This window comes from Mirounga angustirostris, unplaced genomic scaffold (genome assembly GCF_029215605.1).
Source record: "Mirounga angustirostris isolate CCGP_5_RB_7025 unplaced genomic scaffold, mMirAng1.0.hap1 SCAF_5, whole genome shotgun sequence".
NCBI classification, from domain to species: Eukaryota; Metazoa; Chordata; class Mammalia; order Carnivora; family Phocidae; genus Mirounga; species Mirounga angustirostris.
In genome coordinates, this window is record NW_026991713.1 from 16,102,415 (window position 1) to 16,130,408 (window position 27,994).

General features: G+C 47.4%; 1 protein-coding gene across 2 annotated transcripts in view; it reads left to right on the forward strand.

Moving 5' to 3' along the window:
• NUAK1 (NUAK family kinase 1) overlaps positions 1-27,994 on the forward strand; it is a 72,099-nt gene that overhangs the window by 34,190 nt on the left and 9,915 nt on the right. The window contains exons 2-4 of one of the 2 annotated variants that reach the window (XM_054506856.2): positions 6,732-7,052; positions 16,111-16,262; positions 19,067-19,132. In XM_054506856.2, the coding sequence (XP_054362831.2) occupies position 7,052; positions 16,111-16,262; positions 19,067-19,132 (219 nt within the window). In that variant the 5' untranslated portion in view covers positions 6,732-7,051. The remainder of the gene's footprint in view (positions 1-6,731; positions 7,053-16,110; positions 16,263-19,066; positions 19,133-27,994) is intronic. The other variant, XM_045872685.3, reaches the window with a different exon arrangement.

Genomic DNA, 27,994 nt, shown 5'->3' on the forward strand with positions numbered 1-27,994 from the left:
AGTACCAAGAAAGAAGAGGGATCTCTCGGTGGAGCAGATGCTTCACCGATGGAATCCAAGTTGTAGTCGGTGTTTGTAGGAGAGTGGGGCCGGGAGAAAGTTACAAAAATGCTCGTGCTTCAACTTGTTACTCCTTCCTGGGAAGAAATGGCGAGTATAAACTTCCTATAGCCTATCTCTCTTTTTTTTTTAAATCTGTAAAAAACATTACTCAAGCAATATGTATTTGTTGCAGAAATGATTGAGATACACAATTTAAAATTTCAAAATAATTTCAGTTCTAACCCCCCATTTGATAAATAGCACTCTAGCTATATTTATATTTTTATCTATCTCTCTATATCTATATGATTTTTATCCAAAGTTAGAGCATACTGTTTATACTGTTTTTTGACTTAATTTTTTTTTCATGTTTTATATCCTGTACCCTTTCCTAGGTCAATAGATATTCCCTGTAAGGACATTTTAAAAGGCTTTATAGAGTATTCCATTTATGGACGTACCATAATTTATTGGATCTAATTTCTTTTATTAAACATTTAAGTTGTTTCAAATTTCTGGTGGTTATAAGCAGGACTTTTGTGACCCTCCTTGTAATCATTTTTATATTCATTTCTGATAATTATTATTTTTTGTCTTATGAAAATTTTTCTAGGCTTGGACTTACTGAGTCAGAGTGTTTCTCCAGAATATTTTTAAATAAATGGTTCAGTCAGAAAACTGAACCTATTTTTAATTTGGTCTCATCATAGTATTTTTAATTGTGGTCTGATCATAATACGTTTACACAGTAATGGCTAAGAGGAAACCAGATGGTAACCTGAAAGTTTTTCTGATATCTATCTTAAATTTTCCTTCTTCTGGTTCCCTGCTGTTTTTGGCCATTTTTTCTCCCTGTTGCTTCTATTTTTGCTCCTCATCTAGAAGTAAATGTTGGTAACAATTTTTATCTTGATTTTTCTAAAGCTCATTTTTGGAGCTCTTGGGGAGAGGATGCTTAAGAGAAATTTTCATTCACTCAATCATGTATTCATTCCACAAACATCTCTTGCAGGGATTCTCAAAGTGCAGTCCCTGAACCGGTAACATCCATATAAACTGGGATGTTAGAAATGCAGATTCCAGGGCCTCACCGAAGACCTGCTGAATTAGCAGCTCTGGGGGTGGGGCCCGGCAGTCCATGTTTTAACAAGTATGGGAACCACTGGTCTACTGAGTGACCGTGTTAAGCACCATGTTCAATGTGGTTAGAAACTGAAAGAGACAACAGGTTATGGATCTCCTATTCAAGGCACCCTACAAGGCATGACAGAAGAATGTTACGTAGATACGCAAGCAACATATTCTGGGACCATAGAGTCCTGGAGCTTAGAAGTTTTTGTGGCATATAGGCTGGGCCTTGAAGGAATTATTTTGAGGAAGAATTGGGAAAGGAGAATTCCAGGTTGAGAAAACAAATCTGAGTATGTCTGCAAAGAGAGGAACTTCTAGAGGTTAGAAGTGAGTGGGAACACACAATGCAGGAGGAGAGTGAGTTTTATACAATTCTGAGTGTTTTTGCTCCCTGTGGCCTGGTTACCATGGGAACCTGAAGGTACTTGTGAAGGATGACCTCCACAGTGTGGACCACTGTGCTGTGTTTGGGATTTCTTTGGCGTAGAGAAGGACCTTTGCTTATAACTTTGAAGATAGGTACCACATAATTTGAAGTTCTTTGGGTGACTAGAAATAATTTCCATCGAGGCCTCAGGTGGGAGCTTGGGCCTCAATTCATAAAACCCTATCACCAGGTTCTGGGGACTCAGGAAAGAGCTTGAGTTCTCACATCAGGCTCTTGGGTTTTAGTCCCAAATCCTTCACTGTGGCCTTGACATGAGACTTTGGGCAAGTTGGGGGGCCTCTCAGGGCCTCAATATCTACATCTGTAAGATGTGGATAACAGTTCTACCTCTTTCTTTGGGTTGTTGGTAGGATTAAATTAGATGATACAGGTTCTGGTAAGCTCAAAAAAGATAATTATTGTGAAGACAGTACAATCATTACAAGTGGTTCCTAACTTGGTCCATTGGCAGGGGTCAGTGGAACTTCAGGGTGTTTGTAAGTCCTCTGGAATATTGTATAACTGCCTTGTCCAATATAGAAGCCACTAGCTATAGATGGATATTTGAATTAAAATTAATAAAATAAAATAATTAAAAATCAGTTCTTCAGTCCCACTAGCCACATTTCAAGGGCTCCATAGCCACACGTGGCTAGTGGCTGCCATATTGGACAGTATGGATACAGAACTTTTTCATCATTGCAGGATAGGACCATGCTGGTGTATAATGTTTTAGATGTTGAGTGCACGGGGTAATTTTTTTCTGAAGAGAGGGTGCATAGCTTTCATCAGATTGTCAGAGCGATTCTTGACCTCAGATAGGTTAAAGAAAAATCTTTACTGCTATCAAGTATTTTGTGACCTTCAGAGTACCATACAAATAAAATGTATTGTTTTTATCCAGAAAATTCCCAGGGACATAAATGTGGCTTTTTTTTTTTTCTTTTCATTTCTTAGAAATCTCTGATTTCTGTTCTGTTCTCTTTTCCTTCTCCCACGCAAGTTCTGTTTCTCCCACATCCACTAAATAACTGTGGAGGAGGGCAGCTCCAGTCTCTTCCCTGGAGGTTTGGAGCAGGGGATTGCCAAGGCACTGGTCTAGCTCCTTCATCTCTAACTGCGACCCCACAGTCCCCAGGGGCTTCTGACTTTATCTGCTTTACTGCCCGGGACCCCAGGACCAGGGCCCTGAGAGTGAAGTTAGACCTCCCGAGGTCATCCGTGGAATTCTGTATGGTTGACAAAGCTCCCCCACCTTGAGCCTCAGTCGATCCCTTCAGCACACCTGTGGGAGGGGCAGGCCAGGTGTCCCATTTTGCAGCTGTGGAGATTGAGGCCCTGGAACGTTAAGACACGCTGGGTGTATTAGTTAGCCAGGGCTGCCACAACAGAATACCATGGGCTGGGTGGCTTGCACAATAGAAATGTGTTGTTTCTCAGTTCTGGAGACTAGAAGTCCGAAATCCAGGTGTCAGAGGGTAGCTTTCTTCCGGGCCTCTCTCCTTGGCTTATAGATGGCTGTCTTCTCCCCATGTCTTCATGTGCTGTCCCCTCTGTGTCTGTGTCCAAATTTCCCCTTTTTATAAGGATACCAGTCACACTGGATTAAGGGCCCACCCTGATGTCCTCATTTAAACTTAATTATCTTTTTAAAGGCCCTGTCTCCGAGTAGGGTCACATTCTGAGGTATGGGGCGTTGGGACTTCGACATACGAATTTGGAGGACCCCGTTCAGTTCATGACCCCATTCAGTACCATGGCTCGCTGGTGGCCCTGGCACACAGGCCTCCTGACCTCATTTGGTTTCTCCACCACCGGGCATCCGCCCTATGTCTCTGCTTTTGTGTCTTGTTCTGCTGGCTCCGCAGCCCACCTGTGTGCCCCAGGCATCATCCCCTTTTCTCTCCTTCTAGGCCCCCTGGTGTGGTAGGGGCAGTGCGGTGGCAGCAGGGGTGGGGGGCCGAGTCTGAGGCCTCTCGGCCAATCACTGTGTGAAAGGGAACCATCTCCCTGGAAGCTGATTGGTTGTCTGACCAGCCAATCAGGAGCCTTCGCTGGGTGCAGCCATGCGCAGATTTTGCTGAATGAACTGGCTGTTTGGACATTAGCCAAGTGAATGGAACTGTGGAAGAACCTTACGAGTTCTTCTGCAGCCAGGACTTTTGTGATTTAAAATACATGCACGCATGCACACACACACACACACACAGAGTAGTAGCAGCTGCAAAAGCAACACCATGGCAAAGCAAGGATGCGTCTGACCCCATGTGTTCAGGAACAATGCTCAAGGGAGGGAAGGAGCTTGTGTTGGCAGAAGTGACAGAGGGTCTGTGAGGCTGAGGGAGCAAGTGAGTAGGAGGGTGGTGGAGAGAGGAGGTCAGAGAGGGCCAGATTTTGCCCAGATTGGCTAAGGAGAGCTGTGGGTTTTGTACCAAGAATAAGGCAAAGCCACTGATTTTGAGGAAGAAAGTAGCTTTTATTTACACTTTAAAATAGTACTAATAATAGCTAGGAGTTACTGAGTTTTACCCTATACTAGGATGTGTGCTTGTATTATCTCAGTTGATCCTTACATCCATGAAATGCAACTGTTAACATCCGTATTTTATGGTAAGGAAATTTTGTCTGAGAGGCTAAGTACATTTCCCAAAGTCACACCGACTAAGCAGCGGGAGATCTGAGCGCTGAACCTAGTCACTCTGAAGCTGGTGCGCCTAAGACAAGCCAGGTCATTTGGTGGTCTGCCGTGACCCCTAACTGGGGGCAAGCATTATTCTGGACCCCGTGATACAGAGAATTCTTGGTGTTCACGGGAGTTGTTGTCTGAAATATGTGAGAGCATTAAATGTCAGCTTTGTGGGTATTTTAGAAAATATTTCTACATACATCTCAGGAACAAGCTTGGGGCCCAAATCTGGTCCACTCAAAGATCAAGTGTTTTCTACACTGCAGTCCATGGAAATGTAAGTTATTTGTACATTATTCAGAGTACCCACAGGCTCACAACATCTGCGACTTCACTGAATTAACGCTGCTCTTCACCAAATCTCAAAAATAATTCCTTTCAAATGTTTCTTTCTCAAACCAGACCCCGGGGTTACTCTCCTATTGACCTGTGGGTGAAGGTGATTAACCCTCAAATTTGTCGACTCCGTGTAAACACAAACCATAACTGGTCTCTAATGCTAAGTAAATAAAAGAGGATAGACCTACACCTTCTAGGGTGTGATACTAAGGGTAATAACGTAAGGGAGAGAGAAAAGGAAGAAAGAAATCTCTGGCACCATCTCTGAGATGGACCCCTGTTTCCAGTCAAAGGAATTCCATTCTCTCAGCAGGGTGGGAATTGACAATATGGAAAGAACAGCTGAAAAGGAAGTGCCCACCAGAGCTTTCAACTTGGCTGCCTAGGATGGAAGAGATAAAACAGTTTTTGCCTGAGGTTCTGATTTCAGGACCCGAGTGCAAACATCAAAGGCACATTGTCTCGCCCTGGCTTCCCCTTTGAAAGCCTAGGAGACACAAACTGCAAAACCTCGAGAATGAACGTCTTGCCACACAGCACTTTAGGGAAACCTAGCACCCCATCTGGTAACAGTCCCGCTGGGGAGGGGGGAGGGGAATGAAAAGGTGGGGGAGTGAGTGGGGGAGATTCTGCTGGCGCCTTCACTTCTATGCCCTTGGTTTTTGTTCCTGGCCCTGCAAGATTTCATCCCTTCATTGACCCTTTGCATTGCAGTATGCTAGAATGGGCCAACCCTTTCATCACGTGCCCTGTCTTAGGTAAGGGGGATTCTGGCTTTCTGGAACAAAGCGGGAAGCCTATTGGACATTGGTCAGCTGTGATCTCTCACCTTTGGAAGAGTTTCTGAAACTTAAAAAAGCCAAATGAAACAAACAGACATGCCTCCCTTGATAAGCATGTGTGTCTTGTGAGCTTTAAACCTGCTGCCTAGGGGAAGACGTAAAGGAGTCTGTATTCTAGAAACTTCTCTGAATTCCTGCCATAAAGGCACTTTGGATGAGTTGTTCTTTTTTTTTTTTTTAGATTCGTGAAAAGTTCCTTCCATCTTCCTAGAAGTATACATTACAATATGCTTTTTCGAGCTACCTGTGTCTCCTGAGAATTTGATAGATTTTTCTGGAAGGGCATATGGTTCTTGCCTGGTGGTGAAAATCACTGCTTTAATAATCTAGCCAGAGATGCAGAGGAGACACCAAGAGGCAGGGCCTGTGGAAGAGCCCAGAGGCTGTATTGTGAGCTGTAAGCTTGGATGACAGGGCATTCCACCTCCCGCCTTCTCCTGCCCCTCAACTTTTGGCCAGGGGCAGTGGGGCTGGTGCAAGACACATCCAAAAGGTCTAGCAGAGGTCCCAGAGTCACAAAGTGTGGCTGCCCCTGCAAAGTAACCCCTTGAGAATGGCAGGACGCTGATCAACTGCCCAGCAATGCATGTGAGCCACGGTTCTCAGAGGGACCCTGGAGCTGCAGCGTCCGTGTTCCTTGGGCCCACCCAGCCTTCTGGGTGACTCGAATGCACTCTCAAGTTTGAGAACCACCGTGTTAGAGAACAGCTGCTCCGTGGAGCAGAAACCAAGGCAGGGCTCATTTCTAGCATCAGTTATTTGGAAATACCTACAGTCGAACCAGTTCACGTTTTTCTTCTCAGGTCAAGTGCCCTAACCCAGCCTTCTCAGCCAGCAAGCAGATCCTGATTGAGGCCTTTTCGAAGGCAGGGGATGGCCGAATTGATCTGACAAGGGCTGTTAGTCATTAATTCTACCTAGTGTTCTCATTCATTCATGTGATCACTCATTGCTTTTACAAAAATATATTGAGTACTTACGTCCCAGGCAGGTATTGTTCTAGTAGGATGAGTATATGTTTTCTTGTCCCAAGCAGGCTTCGATTTGAGTGAGCCAGCTGCTCTTCCAGTTGCTATTATGTGACCTTGGGCCAGTGACTTAACCTGTCTGAGGGTCAGTTCTCTTACCTATAAAATGGGGCCAATAGCTCACTACTTTCTCGATAAACCTGTGAGGATTAAATCAGATAAGGAAAAGATCGCTAAGCACAGCGGCAGGTACATGCCCAATAAATAACACTGATTATTCCTGCTGTGATGTTTAGGGCTCTGAGAGGTCCTTAATGACTGGAGTATCACCCTCTTTTGGGAGGAGTTAGAAGAGAAGGTCGCGGCCAGATTGCCTACACCAGTGATACTGAGCGCTGGATACACATTAAAATCTCATGGGACATCTGTAAAAAATGCTGATGCCCGAGCCTCCCCCCCTGGGGATTCGGATTTAATTGGCCAGACTGAGAAATACGGACTTAATCCTGCAACGAAGAGGAAATGAGCCCTGCTCTCGAAACTTGTCTTGGTCTGATCATTTGTCATCAGTGAATTCCAGAGAAGAAAGTGTGTCTGGCAGCGATCACCAGTGAGCAGTGAGTGATACCTTTGGGCTTGGGTTTCCTTACTTAGCCATTTCGTTGCTGCCCTCATCAGGGACTTAGAGCCCCATGAAACAGTTTGTTGAACTTGGCAAAGTGGTGTATTATGCTTGTGTTTACTCTTTTGAACCCATGGCAAATTGCTGAGCATTTTAACACACTCCCCTTGCTGCCAGGTCCACAAATTCCACGTGAAGTCTCTGCAGGCTGGATCCAAAAGGAAGGACTCGCCCTGGTTAATAACACAGCACCAGAGTTTCCTTCACTTTTAGTCACAGGCACGAGCTCTTCAGCTGTGAATCTGTCCAGCCACGTTTCTAATGAGTTTCCTATTAAGTTAGCTGTTTGACCTTCAAGTGTATTATTTTCATTGTTTTCATTTGATTACACCCAAGTCATTTTTCTAGAGGCTGGAGATTAGAAATAAAACAACTAAAAACGAATGCTACTCCCTGGTTGTCCTGCCTCGCCCTCTCGGGTTTCCTGGAATTCAATATTTTCTAGTGCCTCAAATAATACCACTTGTATTTGAAGTTAATTTCTAAAGAAAAAAAAATGGAACCGTGTTGTCTGGTAATATAAGATCTTTTGAACTTAAGCGTGATGGCTCTGTTAATTTGCCTCGGTGGTTAACAGCATGCATTGAAGAAGGCTTGTGGGGTATGGAAGAGGCCCACTCCCCAGATGATTTCTGACAGTGGGTTCATCTGGCAGGGGTAGCTCTGAGGTTGAGATCCATGCTTTGGAACACCACTGGTGTCTGAAGAATGGACCCTAATTAGGAGAGCTAAGCTTGCCTCCACCTCAGGCTTGGCTGCAAGTCCTTTGACGTCCCTGAGTTTTAGTCTATTTTTCTGTTCTCCCACCTCCCTCTCATCCCTCAAGGGAACACATGTGATCTCAGGTTTAGATTTTGCCAATACATATATCCTTAATAATCCTGGATTTGATTCAGGCATGACTAAGACTTGCTGCCTACTAATAACAGCCTAACACACAGACGCATGTTGTGATAACCTTCACAATGAGGATCGGTGGTCTTCACCTTAACAGATGAAGAAACTGAGGCTCAGAAAGTTTAGGTAACTTGCCAAGGTCACTCAGCTGGTAAGTGGCAGAGCCTGGATTTGAACCCAGGTAGCCTGGCTCCGGGAGTCAGGCTCTTAACAACAGCACTATGTTTGCACGATGAGGTGGACCAGAATTTAGAGTTGACAGGATTAGTCCTGAGCCATACACAGTGGGGTGAGCAATGGCTAGAAGCATAGATATGATAACCACAGGGCTGACTTTTCCACCCTGGCTGCTGGTAAGGGTGGGATGTGCCCCTGTAGCGAAGCGTCCTGTGGGGAGGGCAACGGTAAGGCTGTCTTTACAGGGGGTGGATTTCTACCACATTCATTGCCTGAATTGGAGGAGCCTGCTTTTTCTCAGAGTTCACCGTGTCAAGTACAAGAGCGTTAACGTTAGCCTGGGGTGGTTCTGAGGTGTTCCGACCAGTTGTCAGTGCTCTTAGATTCAGGATGGCGTGAGTGTGTGTGTGAGACAAAAAAGCCCAGACAGAGCAATAAAGAAAATAATCAGGAAGACTGTGGGGTGTGGCTGATGAGTGTGTGGTGATGGTTGATGGGGCGCATCACCTCACAATCCTACTTGTTTCCGTGGAAATACCCCAGGGATGGTTGTGGAAGGAGAGTGGAATCCAATGGCTGGACCAACATGGTGCCATTGATTCTCTCTCCCATGTAGCTCCTTCCTTTATCCTGGCCACATCCCCTGCCCTCCTAGGATTTGTTATTGGGCCCCCAAATAACACTGATGGTCTTGGCAGGAATGAATGGTTCTTGGAAAGACATCTGCATCCCCTCTTCCGCAGGGAGCTTATATGCTTTCTTACCGTTTCTTCTACCTTCTGCGGAGTCCACTGCTGGTAGTGGGTGGCCTGGTTGGCGATGGTTCTCCTTGCGTACGCCAGCCAACATCCAGAGAGAGTTTTGGTTTAAGAAAAGACAATTAGTGAACGAAAGAGCCTTTCATTGCCCAAACCGGGAAACACACTGATTCAACTCGGACCAACTCACTGGCTGTGGGAGAACTGCCAGCCCAGTATAACTTTCTCACTCTCACTGCCATGGGCTTTCAGACTTAAGGGATCAGAAGACCATTTTGTGAAGCCCTGAGCCTGTGAGGTACTTGAAATTTAGTTCTGGGGAGGAAACTCTTGAAAAATGGATCTTGCATTGACTAAAGGACCTAATTAGGTTGCAGACAGTTCTTGCAAAGGAAAGACCATTCCATTTCTGAAATGAAAAATAAGCTACTTTCCACGAGGATCGTACGACCTTTAACAGAAGCACACCCCTGAGGAGTGGAATGGTCTGTCTGAGGTTTCAGGAAGGCAGTAAAAATGCTGTCATGTGGGGAGGCAACCCCATGGAAAGAATGAACTAATTTGACTGAAGGCAAAGGCATGAGGAGAATCTTGACTGGTCCACTCTAGGCCATTGGCTTTTTTGCTTAAAACCAACAAACGAATGTTCCTCTTCTGAGGTTACATGTAAACCAGAAAGACATCCTCCTTTTTTTGTAACCTGCTGTCCATGGAGCATCCTGTAAAGGGATTCCCACCCTCTCCCTTCCCAAGCTCATTTCCTTCCAAATGGCATTGTGAGTTTGGTTCTAGAATGGCTGGCGGACGGTTAAAATCTCAAGATCTCGTCACTCATCAGCCTTTCTCCCAGGCCAGAGCATTATTTTGTAATCCGCATTTGCTCAAGTTATACAAGTTGTGTTATTTGCCCTGGGGGCAACAGGAGGGAGTCGTTAGGAGTTGGGTAATTAGCGTGGTTGGGAAAGCGAGACAATCAGAAGGCAGAGCTGGACCGTCAAACTGAACATCTGATGAAATTCAGAATTAATTTGGAGAAGTAGCCGTTTCTCTAGGAACCAATCCCCACTCTCCCTTGAAATGGAAAATAAGCAGAAAACAAGAGAAATCATTCAAGTTGGTGTCTGGGAAGAAGGCCTTTCTGTGGGACAGTAGAAGAAAGCAGAGTCTGGACATCGGTCTATGCGAAAACAATGGTAAAACCATCTCAGTTGAGCAAAACCCAAGGCATTTTGGGTGGTTCAGTTGCATGCTTGTTTCTCTAGGAACTTTCTTAGGCCATGTGCGTTATCTCCCTGATTCTGATCATCTAGGTCCTTAAAGTCTATCATACAGGTTAACACTTGATCTATTTCATAAACACTCCTGGTGGTATCCAGCTACATTACAACGCCTCCAGGACAAATACTGTGCCTTCTGTTGCATTTGTATCCCCTTCAACACAAAGCAGAAAATGCTCCAGATTGATAAAAAACAAAACAAAACAAAACAAAACAAAACATTTTCAGAAAAAAACAGTGATGCTGGTCTCTTTAACGAAGGAGACTCTTTATCGAGTATTACATAAGGAAAGTAAAGGGATGATGGAGGAAGGTGGTGGGGAGTCGTGGGAAGAACAGAAGCTTTTGGGTCACATACATTTGGGATCAAATCCGTATTGGTTATCTGCCCAACAGAAATGCATACAGATGAACATTGAAAGAATGTTTACAGCAGCACTATTCGTAATGACCCCCACCTGGAAACAACCCAAATACCCATCAACAGTAGAATGGATACAGCCTTGCTGCATTCACACAGAGGGGTACTCTACAGCAACGAGAGCGAACAGTCTTCCATCACACGGAACAAACATGGGATTATTCTTACAGCGTTGAGCTAACGAAGCCCGACACAAAAGAATATATTCAGCATGATTCCATTTTTAGACAATTGGCAAAATTTATCTATGGTGCTGACTTATAGTCGTCCTATTCGTGGTATTGGCTTATATATATCCTTGGGGAGATGGTTAGTGAGAGAAAGAGGACACAGAGAATGTAGGCCTTGCCCGGTGCTGGCCGTGTTGTTTCTCCATCTGAGTGCTGGTTCCCTATTTATGAAATAGGGGATTGTTAGGATTAAATGTGACAATCCATGGCATGCAGTAATTGTTCAGTACGTGTTATCTATTGTTACCACAAATAAGCCTTCTGAGGAAGGAGGGATCACTCTCCAGCGTGGAAGGCTCTCGGGAAGAAGGGTGCTCTGGGCTATTTCATAGGCCCAGGATCCTGGGGGCTGCCCTGTGCCTTGTCCCATCTCTTTATTGTCCTTGGCAACATTTGGGCCCATCTGACTCCTCCCCCACAGAGCTCCTTGTGGGCATTCAAGGCCTTGGTGGCTCATTCATAGCCTGCCTCTCCTTTCTAGTCCCTTAATCCCCAGCACCTGCCAACTGCTGGTGGTTCTGCTCCTGTTTCTGCCCTTGCCCGTGCTGCTCCCCCTGCCTGGCCTGCCTTTCCCACTCTTCCCCTAGTAAAGTCTCTCTCAGTATCCCCAGTGCCAGTCCCACAGCAGGTACTTTATACAAGTATATTGTTAGAACTCAAACCTGGGTCTGCGGTGCATGGACATGGCCCCTGTGCTGCGGTCTGACTCAAGCTGAGCTAAGTTTCTATTCAGGGTTTTGATTTTCCTGGTAGGCCTGGCATGTCAAGGGCCATAGTTTTCCTTACCATTCTGGAGCCACCGTGCTTCTGGGTAAAGCTGTCTGGCCAAGAGACACAGGCTTTCATTTTTCAGAAAGGAAACCCTTCCCAACTGGTGGAAAATAAGCTTTTGCTTAGTGACTAATAACATAAACACAGACAAGCTTTCTGGGCTTATAAATAACCAGTTGTAAAAGTGCCCAAGGGAAGCGGCCCCTTTTGCCAGAAGAATGGCCAAGAGGGTTCCTCTCACCTCGCTGATAGTGACCTTAGTGTGGGCAAGGGAGCCTTGGGCCAGGAGTGCGGAAGCTGGTCATTCTTCAGGAGAAATTCCCAAGGCCTTGCTCTTATACATTAGAAATCCTTGGCTATTCTGGAAAAATAATAGTTGGTCTCTAAGGCCCTTCCTGCTCGAAAATTTTGTGATTCTGAGGAAGCCACGCCATATTTTATTTTTTAAAATTTATTTTTATTTTTTTTTAATGTGCAAGTGTTTCTCAGAAGTAGGCATTCTTTTTTTGTGTGTGATTTATTTATTTATTAGAGAGCACGTGCATGTGGGGCAGGGAGGAGGGGCACAAGGAGAGGGAGAGAGAGAGAAACCCAAGCAGACTCCGTGCTGAGCACAGAGCCAGGCTCAATCCCACCACCCTGAGATCACCACCTGAGCTGAAACCAAGAGTCAGACACTTAACTGAGTCACCCAAGTGTTCCAGCCACAACACGTTTTAAAGAGTGATGGCAGCAGGGAGAGAAAAGTCTTACGGTTTTGTTTTGCAGAAGCTGGCTAGGAGGCAGATGAGAAATTCTGAGGATAGCTGCCCTTTATTGAGCACTGGCAAAGTCACCATCCGGAAGGAACAGGACCCTTGAGCTCACCGAGGGCCCTGCATCTGACTGATGAGGAGACCGAGGTTCGGGGGGGGGGGTCACCTATATGTAAAATGGTGTAGTGGCTAGGAGCATGGCATGTGTGGTCAGACTGCGGGCCTAGGCCTGGCTCCGCCCTGGACTCGCTCTGTGGCCATGGTGGTTACTAACCTGGTTGTACTTAGAATTTCTCATGTGTACAGCGAGGATACTCATAGGACCAAAGCCATAAGACATAATTCAAGCAAAGTGCTTATTAGCTCAGAGTCTGCACATAGTAGGCCTTCAGTAAGTGCCACTGTTATCAGGAAGGACTGGAAGCTTCATACCTAACACCACGGGGCCTCCTTGATGAATCACTGATGTACCAAGTCTAGAACTGCTATTTGCATTTAGTTAATTGAGGGTTACAATGAGGGCCGTGACCGTGAGGCTTGGCTGTGCTGCTTCCTGTGGGAAGGGTGCAGCCCCACGTGGCCACCTGGACAGGTCTCTCACCTGGCTGCCCGTGAGCCCCGCCTATCATCTCCACCCATTGTTTACCAGATTGGCTCCCCATTAGTTCCTCTGATGTCAGGAGGAATGTTGAAATGGCCAAATCAACCTGCAAAACTCAGAGTCAAAGAAACCAGACCCTCCAAGGGCAATCAGGTATTAGCATTGTCCAAAAAACATTTTGCCGATGCTCGATCACAGGCACATTTTCTTCCAGAATATCTTGCAGGACCCGCGCTCCACGGCACGCACATCTGGAAATGTTCCCCAGCCCCCTCTGAATACAGAAAATCAGCTGAGGGGCAAGAGAGAAAAGGCAGGAAACCAGCGAGGATGGAGATTCAGAGCAAGGGGTGAGCGGGGACATCAGACACGAGGACAGAATCAGCATATATTTTAGAGGTGGGCCTGGCGGGACTCGCTGATGGAGGTTCCTCACGTAGTAAAATATTTGGTGTTGAAATGAATCGTGTTTATCTCTGCTTGATACCAGGCGGGCCAGTTGGAGAGGGAGGAATCCTGTCATCGAAACAGTCCTTTTGTCCGCCTGAGACCAGCGACCCATACTTTCTGATAATCACTGAAGGGACTGGTGACTTTGGCCTCATTTAGGGACACATCAGACTTTTTGGGGGTGTGAACCTCCTCATTTATTTCTCTGTCAAAGTACTTTCCCTCTTTCTTCCTCCCCCACTTTTTAAAATTAGAAAGCCCGCTGCCCTCTCCCGGGCCTAGCACTCCATCATTTTCAGAGCCTGAGCCATGCACCCTGAGGCAGTTTTGCAGTTTCCGGAGTTTATTGTTAATGAAAAGGGCACAACAGGCTGAAATCCCTGGCAAGAGCCAAAGCTGCAGGGTACGCCGAAGTCAGCAGACACGGGAGCAGCCAATTTTATCTGGCCGTTCTCTTGACTCCTCCACCTCCCTTCCCTCCTCCTTCCCCCTTCCTTTTATCAGAGAGGTTTGGCTGGACTTGAAGGAGCCAAGGAGGAACTGGAGGGGCTTGAGCTTCTAACAGCCAGTGACAAGGTGTGGGAGGACAGAGGACCCAGGCCTGGGCATGTTCCAGTTCAATTCCATTCTCACTGAGTGTGTCTAGGAGTCTGGCTCAGTGCTAAGGCCCTGGGGTCCAATAATATCAATAGTACAATAATAGCTAATGTCACTGGGTGCATGCTATAAGCATTTAACACACCCAATATCAATAAACACTGCCAACAGTTCTAAGAAGTACTTACTAGTATTATTTACATTTTACAGTTGATGAAACTGAGGCACAGAGAGGGCAAGCAATTCCCCCAGAGTCACACAGCAAGTAAGAGGCAGATCCAGGAATCCTACTTAGGAGGGTCTGATTTTAAACTTTCTACATCTAAAAGTCCAGACTCACAGTCCAGGCAGAGGAATGGATATGTAAACCAGCAAATAAATCCATGCAGTTTGAAAGGGCTATCATACAAGTATTGAGTAGCACAGTGAGAGGCAGAGGGAGGCAAAATAGAAGCCATATTTGAGTTCAGTCTTGACAGATAGGTTGGAATTTCCCCCACAGGTAAGGCAGGTAGTAAAGGCAGAGGGGAGGAGGTGGGAAATAGCAGTGTGTGTGTGTGTGAGAGAGAGAGACAGAGACAGAGACAGGGAGACAGAGACAGAGATTGTGAGAAACAGCAAATGGTTCAGCATTAGTGGACATCGGGGGCCTGATGGGGAACAGTGGAAGCTGATGAGACACAGGGATATAGGCAGGGATTCTTTAGGAAGGATCTTGGATACCCTACAAAGGTTTTTATGCCATGTCCCTTGGGAGGGATGGGTTTCAAAACAATTATTTATTTTTTCTTTGCTCAAAGGACATCTAAGTGAAAGCCCAAAGTAGGAAACAGATAGCAATGGGATGGCTTTGGTGGAGGGATGCTGAGGACCTAGCTAGTACCTGTGCTCCGTGGTCTCCCCGAACCCGCTCCTATGGGCATCTTCCTGGCTCTTCCTCCCACAGACTTAGTCCAGCTGAGTGTGTGCATCACGGCTAGAGTGTCAGAGTTGGTGAGAGGGAAATGGGAGAGAGAAGCATTTGGGAAAACAATTCCCATGGTGGTGTGGGGGTTGCGTGGGAAGGGGCCGAGGCAGGGAACCCAGCTTGGGGTGATTGCAGTGGTCCTGACGTGCCATCAGCCTGTGGCATCATGGGTCCCCATCCACGCTGGAAGCCAGAGATGAGCCCCGTCCAGTCTGGAGGGCTCAGCCACACTGTGCGAGTCTCTTAACTTCTCCAGGCCTCAGTGTCCCCATTTTACTAGTGGTAAAATTAGTGGTATTTCCCTGAAAGTTTGTTGCATGATCTAAATGAGTCAGTACATGTCAGGTACTCAAAACCTTTCGGGAGCCTGGCACATAGTAATTATTTCCTGTAATTGTCCAAATGCACTTAGGAAGTTTTGAGTTCACTCGTTTGATAATTGTGACTTGAGCCCCTCTGTCAGCGTTCTGAGTGCTGGGGAGACATCCGTGAATGAAATAGACCAACCCTCATTTACACTCTAGTAGGCGAGAAGAGCTAAATAAATACACAGAATACACAGAATCGGGCTAGGATGGATCCACGGGATCACACAGGACCTGCTGGGCCAATTTGGAACACTGGGTTTTATTTTGAGTGAGATGGAAAGTCTAGAAGTCTAGAAGGTTTTGAGCGAAGAGGTGACAAGTCCAACTACCCATTTTTGGGTTCAGAGTAGCTTGTGAGGTCCTTATCGAACAGTTCATAGAAGGTAGGTGTTACCCTGCACTGTCCTGTGGCTGGGGGGGCGTTCTGGTGGGCGAGGCTTTGGAGAACGAGCCTGGTGAAGGGTGGGGGGCCCTCAGAAAAGAGAGGCACCTTTCCCGTCAGGGTGCAGAGGTGTGTCCGGTCACAAGAGCGGTGATGTCATTGTCCACCTGGCTGGAACACTCTCGCCCAGCTCCTGGGCGGGAACGGCCTGAGTTGTGTCCTGACCGGTCGCTCTTGGCCCCTGCTCAGTGACATCTCCGTTGTCCTTCCTCGCACCCTCTGGAGTCATAAGTGAGCTTGTTGGATAAACAGGGTGTTTGTGTATTGCTGTCCCCCCCGCAGTGTTTGAGAACAAAGATAAGATTGTGATCATCATGGAGTACGCAAGCAAGGGCGAGCTGTACGATTACATCAGCGAGCGGAGACGCCTCAGCGAGAGGGAGACCAGACACTTCTTCCGGCAGATTGTCTCTGCTGTGCACTATTGTCACAAGGTATGGCCAAGCCCTGCCAGAGCCTGGGTCACCGACGGTTTTGATGCTCATGTGACCGTTTTCACGGTATGCAGGTGATACCTGTTTATTGTCGCCTGCATGGAGAATTTATGAAATAGAAGAAAATCACCATCACCCAGAATTCCAGAATCCAGGCATGACCCATGATTGACATTTTTGTTCATTTCTTTCCCATCTTCTTCCTCCTACTCCTAACATTTGTTTTTTTATTTGAACTTATTTTGAATAATTTTAGATGTACAGTGAAGTTTCCAGGCTAGTACAGAGAGCTCCCGTATGCCCCTCACTCACTTGATCCTAATGGGAACAGCTTATGTTACAACAGTACATTTGTTGAAACCAAGACACCAACATTTGGGCGCTGTTATTAACAAAACTCCAGATTTTATTTAGATTTCCCCAGTTTCTCCGCCAATGACCTTCTTCCTCCTTTTCAGGATTCGGAGTACCACAGTGCATGTATTTGTACATTTGTGTCTTGCCTTGTCACTTAGTATTTTAATCAGAACACGTTCCTATGTTACTAAAAATTCTCTGTAATTATTGTGATTGTTGGACATTTAAGGCTGGTTCCAATTTCCGGTTAATATATATAGTGATCCACATCTTTTTTTTTTTTTTTTAAAGATTTTATTTATTTGACAGAGAGAGACACAGCGAGAGAGGGAACACAAGCAGGGGGAGTGGGAGAGGGAGAAGCAGGCTTCCCAGTGGAGCAGGGAGCCCGATGCGGGGCTCGATCCCAGGACCCTGGGATCATGACCTGAGCCGAAGGCAGACGCCTAACGACTGAGCCACCCAGGCGCCCCAATGATCCACATCTTTATATATTAACCTTTTCCTCTCATTTGAATGATTCACCTGAGGGAAAATCCGGGAGTGAAGTTACTGGCTGTGAACTTTCCTGTGCTCTCGGTATCTTTCCTTGCATAGGTCATATCCCCTTAGGTTATGTACCTACACATACATTTTATTGCAACACACGTAATGGGTTGTGCTCATAATACAGTCAGGTTAGCCACCCTTTGTCTCTGGAGAAGGAAATGAAGTACATAGCTACTTCCAAGACGTATTTCAGCCTTCATCATTATTAATCACGTCAGTCATGATTCCCATCGTATTCGCACTTTCCCCCAGAATGGTCACACCTGGAACAGTCTTTCACTTTGAGGACAATAGTGACTTGAGTCCAGCATGGCATCCAAAATAGAGTCAGCTTCTTCATTCAAATGATTGCAACATGGGGCCTTCTGGTATGTTAAATATTCCGGTTAACTGAGAGCGGCTCCGTAAGTAACTAGAAGATACTATTCAAATCTAAAACCTTTAACCCATGCGAACACTGTTGGACTTCTCTTTGCTGACTCGAAAAGCACTGATGACCCAGATCATACGGTATTTTGTACTTTATCATCAGGCATCATCATAAAGGACTGCAGATCATATTTTCATTATTTGAGGTGTGTGAGTACTTAAGATTTTGTATGAATGGCGCTTTGTCAGACTCATTCCATCTTACTCTGAAAATTAGGAATGCAATAATATAAACCAAAACTGCTCCCAGTCTTTAAAACTAGAAAAAAATCGGGGACCTTAGGTTCTGTATCTTTCCTCCAGGAGCCTTGGTTTGTGCCTTTCTGAAGTCAAAACACATCCTGGAAGGTTTGCGTTAGAAAAAGAGGAGTAGAAATACAGCTTTCACCTCCTCAGCCCGTGCTTTTGGAGGTGGTAGGGACTGTCAAATGGAAAGGAAAATAAACAAGTAAAGCACCAACTGTAATAAACATGCCGATTCTGAACTAAAGAAGTCTCGATCGAAAGACAGAGATGTTCTAGCCAGTTGGTTTGCTTAAAAGAGGAGCTTCAATCGCAAATGTCCTTTATGCTGAATGATATGAAAAACTTACTCCTTGCTATTTGTCCGCCCAGCCCAGAGTAGCTGGTTCTTTCTGTTCCACCTCTGCCCATGCCCTCCCCCCATCCCATTAAAAGATCCCTGGGCTTTACAAAGAATTGTGCGCACCAGGTGTTACTGCGGGATAGACCAGCAGCCTATTGGTTAATGACTCCTTTTCAGCCTCAGTGGGGCTGTCTGCCTGTCAGTGCAGGCCAGCTTCCAGCCTTGCCAGAGTTTGCTTGAACAGAAAGGTCCCACGGTAGGGCAGCGACCTGCTTGGGTCAGCCCAGTGGCTTAGGGTCTCCTGTGCCCCTCCCACCTTCGCCCTTCGCCCTTGAGTCTAGCTGAGCCCAGAGGGTCTTGCAGAACTTCCCTCCCAGCCACTCAGGAAATGCCCATGTGGGGGACTTCTGCTATCCTTGGGGTGGGGGGGGAGGGGGCAGGCAGGCAGACAGACAGACAGACAAGAGAGGCCCGTGAGCCCCACATTCTGAGTCTCCAGCAGAGAAATCTGCTTCTTCCCTGAGAAGCCCAGCACAGACAGACATTGTTCGCCGCCGCCCGTGACTCTGTTGCTTTCACACAGTGGAATTACATTCCGACCAAGAATCCCCCTGCTGTTTTACAGGCTCTGGGGGAGAATGGATTCCAGTCATTTTTCCCTTCACCGCACAGCAAGTGACTAATGCTCTCCTGTCTCTGGTCGCTGGCTGGCGGGGAGCCTTATGACAGTAAGAGAAGCCCTGAAGGATGGAGGCAAAGACCACCAGGGCTGGCGCATTTCTTTCATCTGTCAAATGTCTCCCCTTGCTCACCCTCCCGCTCCCTCTTTCTGTCTCTCGTGCCGGCTGCCCCATTCACGTCCGCGCCTGTCTTCTCATTGCAGAACGGCGTGGTCCACCGGGACTTGAAGCTGGAAAACATCCTGCTGGATGACAACTGCAATATTAAGGTAAAGCTCTTGCCTGGTGGATTGATACACAGGGCGGGGGAGGGGGTTGCTCAAGGTGCCCCAGGCTGCAGTCTTAGAGCCAGGCGGCTGCGTCCTGCCCTGGCTGGTGGATGCGGGGAGTCATCTCAGTTCCGTTCCAGTCCTTCAATTCGACCAGCATTTATCGATCTCCAACTACATGCCAGGCCTCGATCTTCGTGCTGGGAGAAAAAGATGACAAAATACAGTCCCTGTCCTCAGGAAGCTCGTAGTCCGCAATCATCACTGTAAAAACACCTACAGCCGTAACATATTGCGTGTGTATGTCCTGTCATGTTTGCCTGCTATCGCTTACCTTTAATCTTCACAACCCTATGAGGTGAGCGCCGTTATTGACATCATTTCGCAGATAGGGAAAGCGAGGCACAGAGAAGTTAAGTAACCAACCCGAGGTAACACAGCAGTAAGTAAGCGGAGCTGGGTTTGAGCCCGTGTGTGTCTGACTCCCGAGGGCTTGAGTTGCCAGTGGGTCCCCAGGTTATCTAACAGTTGGAACTCTCTCCCTGCCAGCCTTCTGTCCCTGCCGCGCCGTGCCTTCTCCTTCTCTCTCCCGACCCTCCCAGCCCCCGAACCAGCCGTGGAACTGGGCAGCTGGCTGTGGTGGTATGTGTGCTGGGAAAGGAGCAGACCGTCCGGTGAGGGGGTTTACTGCCACGGAGAGTGTTTTTGCTGGCTGCTGCTGCAGTTGAAGCAAGCTCTCCTGGCCCACGGGGTTCAAGCACCTCTTGCGGAGCACTCTCAACATCCTTTTGATCACGGATGCAAAATAAGCAAATACGGTTTCAAAATAAACGGAGCTCGCTGCATGGGTTTCATTATGAAATGGCCTCAGTACTCCTGACACCAGAGGATCCCTCTGATTGGCCACCAGTGACATTAGTGCCTCATCCCTGGTCCCCGGACAAAGCATGGGAACGACCTTGCATTGCCCCCTTTCCTGGTTGCTCTTGCGCTCAGTGGAGGGGGTGGGGTGCATCACAGGGAGCCTGTTGCCTTGCTCCGAGTTTGGATTAACACTGTTGGCAGATCATGGCGGCCACCATTAGTTACCATTGTCCTTTGAGAGGATCCTCGAAGTCACGTCGGGATGACCTCTTGTTTTTGCGAGTCGTTGACCTCTTTCTGTGTTAGTCCATAGAATACGGAGGAAGCAGTTGGTCAGAGCAGTTTTTCCTAGGATCGGGAAGTGAGATCTCAAGGTCTCTCCCTTTCTGGATTATTCTAGCAGGAGGACTGGCTGTCCAGTCAGAAAATTCCCTCCTGTGTGGCTTCCTAGCTGCTTGCCATGGGGAACCCCACTTCATCCTGTTTCTGCGACTATAAAACGGGGTAACAGTGATGCTCACAGGCTTGCGTTCAGGACTAAACAAGATACCCCGTGTTAGCTTCATACACTGCTGAGCACTGTGCGTGAGTCGAGATCAAGAGCGGTGGCTTTGGAGTTGGGTAGCCTGAGATTTGAATTTGAATCACGACTCTGTCCCTGACTAATGGCAGTGTTTTGGAGAGATGAATCCCCTGTCTCAGTTTTCTGGTGCGTCCAGTAGGGATGCCAGTCCTGACTCTGGGGGTGGTTGTCTATTCGTTCATTTTCTCAGTGAGTATTTCCCGAGCAGTTATGTGCGTGCCCTGTGCCCAGGGTGCCTGGAGAGTCAAGGGCAAATGTGAGGATTTTAGTGCACAGAGCACTTAGCACTCAACTCTCAGTATCCAAGGCCCCTGCGCCAATTGTTGGTCACCAGAGAGGACTTTGAACAGGGAGTCAGCTGCCGTGAAGGTGCCTGGGTCCTCGGGAGTGGTGGCCAGGCCACGGCTAGAGAACTGGGTGCTGGTCTGAGGGGCACATTTCTAAGGGTTTGTGTCATCCACCCTGGTAGCTTTCTCTGCAGATTCTTTCTGCCACCTGCCTCTGGAGCTCTCCAAACAAAATGTAGTCTTTACAAGGCCTGGAATGTGAGCCTCTGGCTTGGGGATTGGGTTCTGTGGGACAGTGTGACCTCTTGGTCCCATGATGTAGTCCCAGAAGTGATAAGGCACATAGCTTCCTATGGAGTCATAGAATTTCCCAATGGAGGAGAAGAATAGTTAGAATTCTGAAAGCAATTGTGCTGGGAACAATGCCGCAGGAGCCCTGGGGAATGGCACATTTGAATGAGCAATGGGGTAGTGGTGTTGGGCCTCCCAACTCCCAGGACCACGTCCTTCCATCTGTGCTCCCTGTCCATTGTATAGGTTAATAGCAGACACACAGAACATTATAAAAATTGAACTTTCACTCATGTTTTTTTTTTTTTCCTCCTTGTCTTTTCCTTAAGAATCTCTTCTGGGGGAAGAATGAAGCGGGGGAAATCGGAGGGGTAGACGAACCATGAGAGACGATGGACTCTGAAAAACAAACTGAGGGTTCTAGAGGGGAGGGGGGTGGGAGGATGGGTTAGCCTGGTGATGGGTATTGAGGAGGGCACATTCTGCATGGAGCACTGGGTGTTATGCACAAACAATGAATCATGGAACACTACATCTAAAACCTATGATGTAATGTATGGGGATTAACATAAGAATAAAAAAAAAAAAAGAAAAAAAAAAGAATCTCTTCTCCTGGCATTTCCCAAGGTAAAACGCACACGTGCGTGCACACACACACAGAAACCAAACCTTCCCATTCCCCAACACGGGTTCTTCCTTTTGCTTGTTCAAGGGATGCTGCTAGGATCTGAGAATCCTAGAGCCTGATGAACACTGAGGGTCATTTTCCAGCCCCCTCGCTCAAATGACGGAGGCCCCGTAGGTCTAGGTGACAGACCCAAGGTCACGTGCAGGGAATCAGTGTGGGCTTATTGTGTCTCTGTTTCCTTGGAGTGTGGCCCAGTGCTTGCCACACAGTAGGTACCCTTAGATTGTTTGGGTTTGGGGTGAAGGGATGACAGCCAGGAGGAGAACTCCCGTGTTTGACTTCTGGGCAAATTCTCTTTCATCATCTCACACGCATTTCCAAGATTTTTTTAAAAACGCATTTCAGCTGGTGTTGATTTGTCTTCCGGCTGTGTCTGCCCGGCTCTTCCTGACTCAGCATTTCGCTGGAAACATATTTAAACAGGGCACCAGCGGCAAAGGCAGCAGACACATGGCCAGACACCGGCCTCCATGTTCAAGCGAGCCTTTGGCATCAGCGTCTGGCTCCAGGGGCGGGCAGAGAAAGCAACGGGATATGAATAGCCAGGTCCCTCTTGGAGGCCCCTCTGGTGCCTCTCTAGCCGCGGTTCCATCTTCTGTATTCCAAGGGTGGGAGGCCCGTAAAAATGCTACTGGTTTAAACTTGTCGCATGTCACTGTAGTTTGGTGTGAGCTGTGTAGCTTGATCCTCCCCTCTTAGCCTGATGTTGATTTGCAAAGAGCACATCTGGCATTGGAAATTATTTATCTGGCCAGGGCGAGAGGGCGTGGCTTCTAAAAATATTCACATAGTCTGTCGGCAGAAAGAATGAGAGCAATGTGCTTCTTTGGGTTGCATTCCGTACTCCGGAGAAGCCTGCTAAAGCCTCTGCGGAGTAAGCCTATGTCTACGAAAATAGATACCCGGCATTGCATTAATTCGCAATTAATAAAAACGGGCCAGATTCACATCCCACTCTCTGGGAGAATGGAATGCCGACAATTCCCATAGAAGGGTCCTGTAAAAATGTCTTACAATAAGAAGAGGTCCAAGCACTGGGGTCAGCTCGCCTCCTCAAAGAGGGCTGGGAATTTGGTGAGCTCCCAGGGCTCAGAGTAGAGGGGCAGAGGGGAAATGGCCTGTTGCCCCTGATGACAATGGAATCGCCACTGCTGTGGACAAGAAAAGCAGCTTTGAATGGCCAGGGCTAAGATGAGCTAGAAATCTCAGAGGCTGAACAAGGCCAAACGGGGCAGCTCGGGATATGGCCCCCGGGCTTTGATTATATGCGTGTGAGAACTCTGCATTCGTGCATTAATTAACCCATCGGTTTGTTTGTTCATTCATCCATTTATGTATGTGTTTGTGTACACGTGTGTATCCACGCATGCCCACATTCTCTCCTCTGTTCCTGCACTTACACAGTCAGCAAACTGGGTATCTCCTGGGGGCAGGATATACTCGACCATAGATATTTACTAAGTTCCTACTATGCACCTGGCCCTGTGCAGGATGCTGGCATTCCAGGTCCTTATCATGGAGCTCGGAATCTTGAAGCTGTTTAGCCAGCAGTAACAAGGGGCCAGGAGAAGGATATGGAGATGAGTGAGGAAGATAAGGTACCTGCCTTAGTGGACTTAGAATTCCACTTGGGGACACAAGCAGCAGACAAATAAATACAGAATGTAATTGTCTGGTGGCGAAGAGAATCCGTGCAGAGTGAGGGCGGAGGCTCGCAGGTGCTTTTAGCTAGGGTGGTCAGAGAAAGCAACTTGCGTAGGACTCACACTCTTCAAATCCACTGAGCTCTCTCTGGCTCCCTGGCCTTTGCACACATGGATCCCTGTGCTTGGTATGCTCTTCCCACTGCTCTTTGCCTGCCCCTCCTTTCAGTCTCAGCTTGAATGCCTCTTCTTCCAGGAAGCTTTCCCTGATCCTCCTTTCTCGGCAGGGCCACATGGCCCTGCTATGTGCCTCATAGTGCCCTGTGTAGTGTTCTGGAAGCATTAAGCAGGAAGTGGGGCGTCTGTTAACTATAAACGGACCAAAAAGCCTTTCCTGAGGCAGTGGTGATTGAACTTGGTTTTGAAGGATGGGTAGGAGTTTGACAGAAAGAAATGTGCTGACGGCCTTCTACAGGGAAGGAGCAGCAAGCACAGGAATAGGGCATGGAGGCTGGAAAATGGAAGTAACCTTTCTTGAGTCTCTGCTAGAAGCCAGAGTCCTGTGCCAGACCTTCCATGTGCTTTATCTCATTTGGATCTCAGAATGTCTCCACCGGGGTGGGTGGGATTATCCCCCATTTTATGGATGAGGAGGTTCCTGCAGCTAATATTGGCAATGGGGCTGGCTGCAAACTTAAGGCCACTCGACTCTAAGGGCCAGGCACCTGATAAATTCTACCTCTACCGCTGCCACCCAAATTTGCCCCAAATCTAGGAGAGCATCACACGAGGGCACGTTTTTGGTCCTTGATTCAGCCTGCCTTACCTTGTCTGTAGGCAGCTGGCAGCTGTTCCCGGGAGGGACTCTCCAAGTGCTGATGGTGGCCGATGGTGGCTGATGGCCAGGCTGCCTCTGTCGTGGTGGCCAGAGCACCCACGTAGGGATGCCCGAGTCGAATGCGTGGTGAGTCGTGACAGGTTGCTCACTGGGGTCCCCTGAGAGGCTGCATCCTGGAGGTGCCCTCAGTGAAGAGCTTCCCCAGATCACTTGGGGTCGATCATTTCCCAGCTGGTGCCCAAGCTGGAGCAGGGAAGGATTAATTAACTGCCTAAGTTCAGTGCTGGTAAGAGGTAGGGCTGGGATTTGAACCCAAACCCTCAAACCCCGCATCCTTTACTTCTCCCATCGTGCAGTGCAGCCTCTCACTCTGGGCATGCCTATTCCAGAAGTGGGTGACAATAATTCCTCCGGGCTCTGGGGTGGGCACTGGGTCTTAGCAAATAATTGTTAAGCAGACCAAACCACCAGCAGTGACTTGCCGTCATCTAGAATCAGCTGGTACGGGGACTGTTCCAAGGGCTTTTCATCCCTGTTTTTCAGTCCCCACACAGCTTTCTGAGGTGGGTTCTGTGATTATTCCCACTTTGCAGATGAGGAGACTGAGTGACTTGGCAGGGCCCGCCCATCACCCAGGAGGGCCAAGTCCAAGGCTAGCCCCAGGTTCTTCTGATCTGTCCAGCCCACTGTACTTCCTCTCAGACACTGCAAAAGACCATCAGCCCTTCACTTATATTATTGACCTCCTGAGTGTTTTCCCCCAGCGTTTACCCACCAGCATCCGGATACTTCCTTTTTCATCCGGTGAGCTCACAGCGATTATTCACAGAGATCTGAGGTTAGCCCCCCTTTAGGTACTGCGGAGAAGTGGACCCACGGAATATTTATCCTTTCGCGTCTGGCTTACTTCACTTAGCTCAGCGTCTTCATGGTGCATGTGAGTGTTGTAGTGAGGCTAATTGTTTGGAGATGTGAAGAATCACTTCCTACTTTGTCTTTCTAACTCTGATTTTTATCCAGCAGCACACACCTCTAGAACGGCTTGGTAATAACAAAAACTCCAAAAATTAAGGACCTGAGTGTTGGCTTCTCAGGTCCTTTCCAGAGCCCAGGCTGAATGGGGTATCAGCCCAGTGTGGGGACATGATTGGGAGCCCGTAGCAGGCAGGGGACAATCCCATCATTAGCAAAAATGCAGAGTAGTTACCTTTCTCCAGAGGTTACTTGTGTGTCAGCAAAGTATGACTTTCATTCAGGTATTTTGTTTTATTATGTTTAAAATCACTGTTTCCCCAATTTCAACTTTTTCAGATTTCCCAAATTTCTCTTCTTTCGCTCTTTGGCTTTCGCCTTTCCCTCGAACCTTCTGTGTTCTTTTACTTAATATTTATATTTAGTGCAGTTCCCTTCTAAAAAGTATATTTATTTGAGGAAGAAGCTTTAAAATAATTACCTGAAACGGAAAAACCAGTGTTGTTTTGAGTATCGTGAGGTTGATAAAGTTACTATTACGGATTTAAGGGTGGGAAGCAAAGATTTCTCGAGGCCAATTTTTCTGTGCCAATGAGTGTTCCAAGCATTTTACATACTTTCCATCATTTAATTTTCACTACAACACTGTGGCAGTCAGTGCTCTTCCTACTTCCACTTTACAGATGAGAAATTGAGGCTTTGAGAGGTTTTATACCCAGAGGCCATTCTTGCTCTTCTGGTCGATAGAGGCTCCATAGGGCGTGAAATCTTAGAGCTGCTGCCCGAGTTTAGGTGGTTCAAGGTTTGAGAACTGTGTGTGTGTGTGTGTGTGTGTGTTGATTGATATTCCTTTTCCACTGAAGTGCCAAGAGCACAGACTAATCTACATTTCTATGAATCTTCTGTCAGCGGCAAATGACAGTTTTACTGGGAGAGGCTGATAAACATCAGTCTGTGGAGATGGGAGTGGGCCCTAACATAAACACGCTTCTCAGGACGGCTGCAGAGAGAGCAAGCGTGCCCGGACTGGGAGCACTCTGGTGCGAGTGTGTGCGTGCAGGGATTTGCACGCTGCGGTGGTGGGTGCCTCTCACGGGTGTGTGTATTTGGAAGCCGCGGACATCGTGCATCGCGGGGTGGCAAGGGGATGTCTCCCCCCGCCCCCGGGCCCCGCACAGTGTTGGGGCCTCCCCTTGGCTGCGCTCCCCGAGGACAAAGCCCTGGGACGTGCTCCCGGGCTGTGGCCATTCCATTCCTTTTCTGATGGACAGGGCACACTTCATAAGCTTCCAACCAACTTCCTGCAAGTGAATCAGAGGCCTTGCTAAGAAAGTGGAATTCCGGGCAATTAAATGCAATCTGAGCCTGGAGAATGCATTTTCTGAGGCTGGTTATACACCAGCTGCTTTCAATGCCATTCCATTCATTCATTCAGGGGCGACTTTTAGAATAGGCTTATTCTGGGGCTGCATTCAAAAGAAAGCCTCAGCACCATCGGGGCTGGGCTGCTCGCTGGGCATGTGAATTGCTCAGCCTATTTATAAGCCTCCAGTGGAAATCCGCACGGAGAATGGCAGAAGCCCACAGTGGCTCGTCTCAGGAGGCTGGAGTGAAGGCTTGGAGGCACGGCTTTACGTTGCTGCCTGCTAGTCTGCTCTCCTGAGATGCCTCATCACATCTCCCTAAACCCCACTTTCCTGATCTGCTTAAAAAATGGAGGCAAAATAGCCAGAACATGAAATTTGCCATTTTAACCATGTTTAGCTGTACAGGTCAGTGGCATGAAGTATATTCACATTGTTGTGAAAATGGGCTTAGATCAGAGAGGGTGAAGCGCTCAGAACAGGGCCTGATCATTGGAGGTTGTTCAATAAGCGGTGACTAAGTTTCTTCTTCTTCTGCATATTCTGTTAGTTGTCTTGTGCTTTTCAAAGTGTTTTGCCTGTTCGAGTGACAAGTATTTCTTGGTGGGGGCAGGTGCTAAACAGTGGATGACACAAAGATGAGGGAAAATGGGGAACATGCTACCTGCTTCAGGGGACTCAGAGTCTAATGGGCAAGGAGAATTTATTATTTATATATGTGTGTGTGTATGTTTATATATGCTACATGTGTGTATACATACATACGTATGTATATATGTGACGTGTATGTATGTGATTATATGTACTTATGCACACAAGTGTGCCCACATACACTCACACAGGGAAGGGTACTGCCATAAAAGATAATGAATAAAACACTTCAAGAAACCAGGAGAGAAGAGAGTGATTCCAAGGGGTGTGCAGTACGAAAGAAGCAGGGTTAGGTAGAGCATTTGTATGGAATTTGAAGACTTAAAGGTTTACGTTCATGGTCTCATCTTGAGTGATTGATTTTTTTTTTTCTCACACTAATACTACGGTCCAGAACAGGAAAGGATCCTGGGTTCCCATTTTCTGGTGGCTAAACTGAGGCTCAGAGTAGCTAAGGGACCTGTTTCCATGTCACACAGATGGCTAATGGCAGAGTTTGGGCTGATATATGGTGACTCAAAATCTAGGACTCTGGGGTCCTAGATTTCACCTGGGCTCACAAGGTTGGCAAAATAGACTTCTGGGGAGATGGGGGTGGGTGAGAAGGGGTTGGTATCAGTGATGTCAGTCACGGTTTTCCAAAGGGTGACTTTTCGAAAGTCACTGTGGGTGCAATGTGAT